The sequence below is a fragment of the Argopecten irradians genome, chromosome 8 (genome assembly GCF_041381155.1).
Source record: "Argopecten irradians isolate NY chromosome 8, Ai_NY, whole genome shotgun sequence".
Lineage (NCBI taxonomy): Eukaryota > Metazoa > Mollusca > Bivalvia > Pectinida > Pectinidae > Argopecten > Argopecten irradians.
In genome coordinates, this window is record NC_091141.1 from 36,442,751 (window position 1) to 36,452,107 (window position 9,357).

The window sequence follows — 9,357 nt, forward strand, 5'->3', positions numbered from 1 at the left end:
TGTATCGAGAAAAGGCGGAGAAGAGTCGGCCTATAGAGAAGGAAGGTAGCTATACATAGGTCTGTAGGCTGACGGTGTATCGAGAAAAGGCGGAGAAGAGCCCGCCTAAAGAGAAGGAAGGTAGGTATATAGGTTTGTAGGCTGATGGTGTATTGGGAAAAAGTGCGGGGGAGCTGGCCTATAGAGGTGGAAGGTAGGTATATATAGGTCTTAAGGATGACAGTGTACAGAGAAAAGGCGGAGAAGAGTCAGCTTATAGAGAAGGAAGGTGGGTATATAAAGGTCTGTTAGCTGATGGTGTATCTGGAAAAGGTGGAGGAGAGTCTTTAATAACTCCAGGCCTCCTAGTCGACAGCTCTAGTTTGTTTTGATTTGATTTGTCAGCAAGTCTATGTAACAATAAAACGATAACAAAGGATAAAAAATGTGTCTGGCTGTTACGTGGGTTACAGGTCATTATAAGTATTGAGACATATCTATAGCCATTTGTGGTCAGTAGACAAAGGTCCCATTCATCTTCCCCCTACACATAAAGGGGAATAACTCACATTTACAAAGATAATTTATTACATTGATTCCATTCTACACTGTGTTACTTCAGACACATTCCTGTCACAGTTCTGTTGTGATTTTGACCTTCAGTATTGTATGTAGCACTGTCGTAATTAACAATTTCCATTGAATAGCATTTAGGTTTTGATTTATTGAACAAACTTGAAAATGCCTAGAATTTGTATTCTTATACCATATTCAACCCTATAATCACCCAAATAAAGAAAGTTGAAAATTAAGTAGGATGAAATTTGATTTAGACCTTTCACAAAATCTGGATAACGAAGAGATGGCACTTTAAAACGTGAGGGTGGGGGATGGATCGGGGGTATGGGTAGAGGTATCGCGGATTGGGGTAGGGGGTGGGATGGCGGTAATTGGGTTGAATATAATATAGGGGAAATGTTGGTGTACTGACCCTGTTAGAGAATGTGACATTATTCCATTACATCCCCAGTACTAAAAACTTTTTTTGTTGTTTTTGCAGAAATCCTGAAAATCACACTCAACAAAGTAAAGGGCAGACAACTAGGTATCAAGCTTGTTGGAAAACGGTGGGTATAATTACAGTGGAACATTAAATGATTAATCGCTCTTATACTCAGAATCATTTCCTGCAAAGATCTGGAAAGTTCTGCAGAAAGTTGAAAGTTACAGTCATAACAATAATGTATTTTGGGAAACAAATCGAGTGTAGATTTCATTGTTTTTCATTTGCAATATATATAAATAAACTTTTTTTTTTTCAGAAGTGGACCTGGTGTCTATATTTTAAGTTTGGTAAGTATAAAACTGGACTAAAGAGAATTCCTACCGTGGGTTGATGGTATTTCTTCGGTTACTCTGGTTTTCCTCAGGCCACCTCCTAATCCTGTCTTAAATTGTCCTTAAAATAAATTACCCATCCTCGATATTCCAGGGGTTACTATCACTGTCGTAATATACATCTCTGGAGTATGTCAAAATTGAAGACTCTATGTGCATCTACAGATGATACAGGAAGTTTGATCGTTTGATGTACATTAAAAGAATAAAATAACTGTGTATGGCTTGGGAGTTGGGTGTCACTGTATGTGTAATCTTCAAAAGAAGTCTATAGGCCTGTGATTGGTCAGTTTATTTCTCCTGAAATGTCTTCTTTTTCACTTTGACATAGTCCAAGGGTAAATATAGTGACGTTGATAGAAACTCCTGGGGTATATCTTGAGGATGAAATATATGATCTGGGCTGTCTATGAAAAGATACCCACAAAATTTTTGCTCTTCATTATCAAATTTTCAGCTTTTTTGAACACTATATATATAGGTATCCAGATGTTCATTTTGTAAACAAAGTTTCAATACTGTTCTATTTCATCTTCCCATAGAAATAGATTGATGACATTTATTTAATTTTATTAATACTTTACAGGTACCAGAAAGTTTGGCTGCTTTAGACGAAAGATTGCGGCCAGATGATCGGGTACTAGAAATAAACGGCATTGATGTTTCATATGGAACACAGGAACAGGCTGCTCACATAATACAGGTAACACTCACTTACATATAGGACATTAGTAGGCTTGGTACCGAAAATTTAGTTTAATTGTCGATTAGATACAGATAATCATTTTAGCGAGGAACACATCATTTTATTCTGTATTTGCATATTACAGAGTTATCTGCCCTTGCGATTAGGTATTGATTGGGGCGTCATGCCTTTACGACAAATATGTCATACTTTTTCGAGAAAATGACATGATCGAGTTTCACTCACAAAATAATGACGTTGCAATGAATATCTCCCAATAATGGAGTTAACTCTTAAATATACAAAGACGAAAAATAGACTTAAATTGAAATCTCGAAGACAATTTTGGAGACCCATCATGGTCAACTGGTAATGGAATATCTCTGGTTTACTAGTTCAAAATCTATGTTGGCAGTTGATTGGTACTTAGTGACCATAGTTTGGTGGTATTTCTCTGAGTACTCTGGTTTTTCTTCTCCTTCTAAACCAGTCATATGTCCTTACCATTAATGAGTCTGGACTTAAAACAATAGCCATTATCAAAGTCAATTAGAATTAGTCTATTTCTCAAAAGTAGAACTACAGCAGCTATGTTCAACCCTGAGTTAATGTCAAACAGGTCTGATTTGAATTGCAAAAGTTCATGAACCTTTATGTTTTGAAATTTTGACTTGATTATTTTCCAGGGTGTTGACAAAACAATAGTTATCATATGTTTATTTTTTTGTTCCAGACCAGCGCTGATAAAGTGCAATTTGTGATTTCCCGACGAAGTCGACCCCAAACTCCTGACCTTATTCGATCTACCTCCGACAATTCTACGACAGCGACTAACTACAGTATGATACGGGACAACTCACCCTCGTGTCAGAAATGTCACGAACGGCTTGTAACTGTCACTAAGGTAATATACAGATTGATGAAGAGGCTGTAAGGAGGTATATTATACTGTTTTGTATGGGGAAATTTTTCAATGGAAGGGAGGCAACTCTTACAGTTTTTGTAAGCAACCCTGACCTCTTGTTTTAGGATAATGATACTTTTAAAATATAATATTTTACATTTGATTGTTTAGTTTTAGATTAAATAATATTTGTCTATGGTTTTTTTTTTTTTCAGTAAATAAAAATAGAAAGAAATTCTATACCTAAATGCATATATTTCCATGAAAATTTACTTAAAGAAAGTAATTCTTTGTTGTTTTCTTTTTTTCAAACGAACGGAAACCTATTCCAGTCTAGCTTATCCCTTGCCTACTTAAAAACTGTATGGCTATCATATATTAATTATAATGTAGAAATTTCAAGATGTTTGACGTATTGTACTATTTTTTAGATCCCTTAGTGATGCTGTTATCAAAAGCCAGGTTACCCCTTGCCCACTTAAAATCTGAATAGCTATCAAAACAAATATGACGTTAAAAATTAATGACGTTTAAAATATCGTTCTATTTTCAGGATCCCCTGGAGACTCTGGGTATCAGTGTGGCGGGAGGACTGGACAGCCCCCGCGGGGACACACCTATCTACGTCACAAACATCAACCCACTCGGCTCCCTAGGGCGCACAAAACAGATAAAGGTATTACAAAGTCTTGTCCTCGCCATGGTAACCAGACCCCTGACTTCCTATTTGCCTATGAATACACTATGAATACACTATGAATACAACGATTCTTGTTGTTGATCAGCTGATTTCAAACATTACGCCAGTTTTATATCAATAAAAAATAGTCCCCCACAATATTTTAATGTATAATCTTTAATGTGTTGTTTATTGAAGTAGAATCAACTAAGGTTTACTGAAATAAGTCAATCGTAACTTATTTTAACTATATTTCTTGTTTATCGTTTGTCATTTGCAAAAAAAGGTCGACCGGAAGGTGGAAGCTTGAAAAAGCAACGTTGTGGAACGATTTTGTCATCCAGCTGTTCCATTAATCTTGTTTTTCGTCATATATGAGTGTCATAATTTTAAATTTACAAATTATCATTAGACCTCGACCTTCGGGTACCAAGTTTGAAACCCACATAGGGTAGGTTAATTGTCAGGTGCTGACCGTAGGCCAGTTGTTGTCTCCTGAAACTTTGGCTTTCCTCGACCACCTAGACCTACCACATCCTTTAATGACCCTGGCTGTTGACTGAATGTTCATCAAAAGCAAACAAACAATCAAGCACAAAGACCTATGGGTAGAAAGCTTTTTAATTCTCGATTAATAGTTGAAGTTTAGCTTGTTCAAGTTTACATTAATTAATACTTTTATCTTTCGTACTGATGTCTTTTCTTTTATTTTTCCAACAGAAAGGCGATATCCTACTGTCTATAAACGGGTCAAGTCTGCTCGGACTGACACATAACGAAGCGGTCAGTCTGGTGAAGATGAACACGGACAATAAGGTTGTATGTTTGAAGATCATCAATGGTCCCGAGACGTCACACAATCAGGGCAACTTTACACCCACCTGGCTCTTCTGGCAACAAATGCCCAGGTATTTATTTGTGACACAACTAAATGAAAGAAACATTAATTTAAACACTTAAACCCAGACATTTATTCAGGGTGCTTTAACATGGGGATTTTGAGATATCAAAAATGATTTGGGTAAAGAAGGATTTACTGTCGATAAGTCCCAACTTTTGGTGATGATGATGTCACAAAAATTACGTCAAAATAAAGCGTCACAATTGCTGGAAAGTGGGACTGTTGTAGACAGTTAGTAAAACTTCACCCACATCATTTTGCTTTCTCAAAGTTGATTAGATAGAGATGATGAAAAAAAATGGCCGAGAAAGAGGTCTCATGTTTCTATTTAAGTCTTATTTAGATATACTCAGCAAATAAAACTTGCTTATTCTCCCATTTCTCAAAGAATGCTGAAAAGTGAAAAAATTAATATGATATAAAAATTACCACAAAAAATCAATATTTCTAATTGGTGCAGGAGATTTGATGTTATTATGTAAATTTTACTGCATTTATGATTTGTAACAGCGTCAAAGTTATAGCATGTAAAAAATAGTTTTAAAACAGAGTTAACTTTATATATGTCACAGAATGTGCCAGACAATGAAGACTGTGACACTTCTACGTAGTCCGAGTGGATCCCTAGGGTTCTCCGTGGTGGGTGGAGTGGACAGTGAAAAGGGAATTCCTCCGTACCCCGTATATGTTAAATCTGTTGTGTTAGACACGCCTGCTGCCAAAGATGGACGCCTTAAGTAAGTATTTTCTGATTATTAATTTGGCAAAAGCTTAGCTCACCGCTAACATGCTAAGGTGTGTAGGAAATACACGAGGTCGATCTCAATCTGTCAATTTCTCGCTAGACACTTTAATTAGGTCATGACTCTGTGTTCTCACATATCACATGTATTTTGCCATAAAATGTGAAATAAAATCAAGCATTAGTAATTTGAATTCAGAACACATTTTTGCATTGTATCTTAACAATCAGTGTATCTGAGGCCATGACGTTTTATGACCTACAGTAAGAAAAAAAAACTGAGAAAATAGGTGGAAGGCATTAATTAGAAATGAGTGTTTATTGGAATAAATATGGTAGACATAGCAATGTATTAATGTCTTCTTGATTTTTCTTAAAATCTCAAACTGAAATATCATGCCACAATCAATCTTACATTTCAGTAATATAAGGGACATAACTCTGACAACTCTCATATAAAATTACTGAAATTTGGAGTTGCTTCCCTTGCACCAGTATTTTTACTATATGTTCTGTGTTTCAGATGTGGAGATATTTTACTCAGTGTAAATGAAGAAAGCTTACAGGGGGTCACGCATACAAAAGCCGTAGATTTACTCAAGATGGCCGATGGCGCTGTAGCATTAACTGTTGTGTCTTGGCCTGGTACCATCGTATGATGTTAATTCTAGGTTTAAAATTGTGATGTACACTTCTTTTCTATGTATCGGTCATTTTTAACGGCAATTAATGAAAAAGACAAATTCATTGAGCATTAAGGGTCCAGTTATCTTATGGACCTAGTAATTCGGGTCACAATGACCAGATGTAATTCACATTCCAGAAGTATTATTGTCCTGGAGAGTCAAAATCCTGGAAAAGTCACAAAATCATTTCCTTCAGCAATCACCGCAGAACAGAACAGGCTATCGCCATGGAACGGATAACGAAACTGATCAATTGATTATAAAATTATGACAACTCGCTGTAATGCTATGGAGATAGAAATATAGCCACTCTTCTGGTCACTACACGATTTCTGAAGTGTATCTTTTACTATATATTTTAAAAGCTTCTTGTCTGGAAGTACTAAGCTGTTTATGAATGACTATTTTTCTACTCTATTTATAATATCTGCACTGTGTCTTTCTCTGTACATCACGCTAACCGCAGTAGGTGTAACATATGTCACTGCATGCCCCATCATTGATTTTGTAAGAGTAGAATTTTTTATGCTGCAAAATATGAACAATTTGTACTGACATCTTACTAGAAACCATGAATTTTTATTTATTTTCAGGGAAGGGGTCGTTTTGTAGGTCGAATATGGTATATTTATATATAAATGCAAAATGTGGTAGAAATATTTTGCCATTGTAATTATCTGCACAGCAATGGGAAATATATTGCTTCCATAGCATGCTACCCAGCTTATTTAATAATAATTAGGATAAGAAAAATATAGATTGAGATTCAAGAATACTGCATATTATTCTAAAGTGTTTTCATAAAAACAGTATAAAATTATATTAGTCTTTTCTTTACAAACTCATCATAACTATTAGATTAACGATTACAAATGAAAACCAAAAGATAATACAAGATGTCTTTTACCATAATTCTTCTTAAAATACACCTTTCTTTTATGTGAAGGAAATCTCTGATACGCCCCTTCATCACCTGAATCAACTCAGAGATATGTGTGATACTGATCGACAGGTAGGATTATTGGAAGAATTAGGGTATTAGACATTTTTCTTAGCATTATCTATTGGCATATGTGCAATTTTCACAGACTTCTTGGACTGAAATGTTTGTACTTGATGAAATTAGATATTGGAATGCTATCATTTCAGTTTTAAAGAAAAATTTGTATAGTCATTCCCATATTTTCGTTAAGATACGTACAGTTCTAACCTTTCTTATCAATTTGTCTTTAATTGGTTTAAGAAAATTTTTTGAAAATCATGAATTCAAAAATGTATGTTTGTTAAATCTACATGGAAAAGTATTGAAACTTGCTTCCAATATAAAGATAGATAAATTGGCTACATAGAGATATGGTTTTGAATATTAACATTTAAACAAGACATTTCAGTTTGAGAACTCCGTACTTCTGTATATGCATAATAAAAAATGTGAAAGTATGATTAAATCAAATTAAATATGTCATGAAATAGATTTGATGATTTAAGAAATTGGAAAAAAATAGTCTAAAATTAGCAACTCCATGCATAACGCAAGTAGTATGTTCCTATATTGTATTCCTTTTCTTTATGAGATAAAAACTGTTAGCTATTTTTTCATATCCTTTTTATGATAGCAAAATTAGCTATTTTTTCATATCCTTTTTATGATAGCAAAATATCTATGATATTAAATGTATTATAAAAGGCAATTTTATGCCTTATAGTTACAATTTTCATGATTACATAATATCCTGTTAACTTAAATATACTTTATACCATATTCTCTGTAATAAGTGCACAGAGCACTTAAAAAATTGTAACAAAGGGGCCGGCGCTTATTACTGAACCATAATGTAAGTTGTGGACAAAAAGACACATTAATCTGTTACAGTAAACATGCATGCACCTTTTATTCTCTGAGACGCATTATTATGTTGTGATTCACATGTAAAAGACTCGCAAGTTCATGTAATATGGGATACAATGCTAATGTTGTAAAACAGCATTAAATCCATGGAATGGGGCGCTAATTAAGATGAATACGGTAATGATATTCATGATTTATTATGCTGCATGTTTCGTTTTATTATAACACTTTAAAGCAGTATTCTCAAATTTGTTTCTGATTACGCAGAAAGTGATTTTCACCCTTGATACAAAATTCATTATTATACGCAGACAACTTTACTTCCCTATTTCTCAGATATTTTTGAATACGCAAAATACTACATTGTAATTATACATGTACTATTTTATACAATATTTATGATTGCACAGAATACAGTTCTATAGTTTATACAGTATTTATATAATTACGCAGATAAATATTCACCCTTAAATGTTGATGCTACGATTTCACGGCTACGCAGAAAACTTTAATATCTTACTACTTAAAATGATATTTATAGATCTGCAGACAACTCAACTGTTTCATGCAGTTTTATAAATATTCATAATTTGTAGAAAATTATTTGCTATGAATTGTTGAGATTTGCACGTATGTGTGGTATCTGTTGAAACCGTAAATTTTCTTCATGTTTCAACATGAGTTCATATGGCCTACATGAAATACTGCACTTTTGATTTGTATGGAAAATGTCTTGTATAAAAAGAATAAGAAGAAACTGTTTATATGTAAATTGGTTGGTAGAACTACATGTATATAAAATCATATTTCTCATTATAAATCTACAATATGTATTTTTACATAAGGATGTACATAGCAAATCCTGCTATTACGCCCCTCGTTAATTTCATTTTCCATTTCATTGATAATATATGCACCATCGAACATCAACATCTTGATATAATGCCAAACCTTTTTATAATGCCAAAACTGGTTGAGTAAATCATAGGCAATATAACGAGGTGAATTAACGACATAAAATCGTTAAAAATAATTCCATTTGTAGCACACAAAATCCATTACATATAGATTTTGCACATATGATAAAATATTTTGTACCAATATACATTGTATGTATGAAAATGCAATAGTAACTATGTAAAGCTTGTGTGTGATTTAGTTTTCAACTTTCTTCAATTCCATTCTTATTTTGCATTATTTTTTATCAAAGTCTATAATTTCAATCATTGGTTTACTGTTTTGTGAAAAAGTGTTAATTGTTTCTTAAACGATACATACAGTTGGAGATATAACAGAACTTAACTAATTGATTGTTGACTTGAATTGTTTTTAGAAACGCTCCAAACCATAAAAATAGAAGAGTTTATACACATTTTTAGGGGTGATCACGATAAAGGATTTTGATGAGTTATACATGTAATTGAAACTATAATTTGGTCACAACAATTGAATCTTTGAATTACAAATGTTTTATTATTGAACCCCAATATATTCCTACGCAAAAAAAATATGCATTTTGCAATGTTACTTCAGG

At 33.6% G+C, this 9,357-nt stretch overlaps 1 protein-coding gene across 2 annotated transcripts in view; it reads left to right on the forward strand.

Annotated features, from left to right (window-relative positions):
• Nucleotides 1–9,150, forward strand: part of LOC138330247 (ligand of Numb protein X 2-like) — a 105,438-nt gene extending 96,288 nt beyond the window's left edge. For both annotated transcript variants that reach the window (XM_069277717.1, XM_069277718.1), the window contains 8 exons: nt 1,040–1,106; nt 1,302–1,332; nt 1,964–2,080; nt 2,796–2,966; nt 3,520–3,642; nt 4,366–4,553; nt 5,119–5,283; nt 5,812–9,150. In XM_069277717.1, coding sequence (XP_069133818.1) covers nt 1,040–1,106; nt 1,302–1,332; nt 1,964–2,080; nt 2,796–2,966; nt 3,520–3,642; nt 4,366–4,553; nt 5,119–5,283; nt 5,812–5,947 — 998 coding nt within the window. In that variant the 3' untranslated portion in view covers nt 5,948–9,150. The remainder of the gene's footprint in view (nt 1–1,039; nt 1,107–1,301; nt 1,333–1,963; nt 2,081–2,795; nt 2,967–3,519; nt 3,643–4,365; nt 4,554–5,118; nt 5,284–5,811) is intronic.
• The last annotated feature ends 207 nt before the right edge of the window (nt 9,151–9,357 follow it).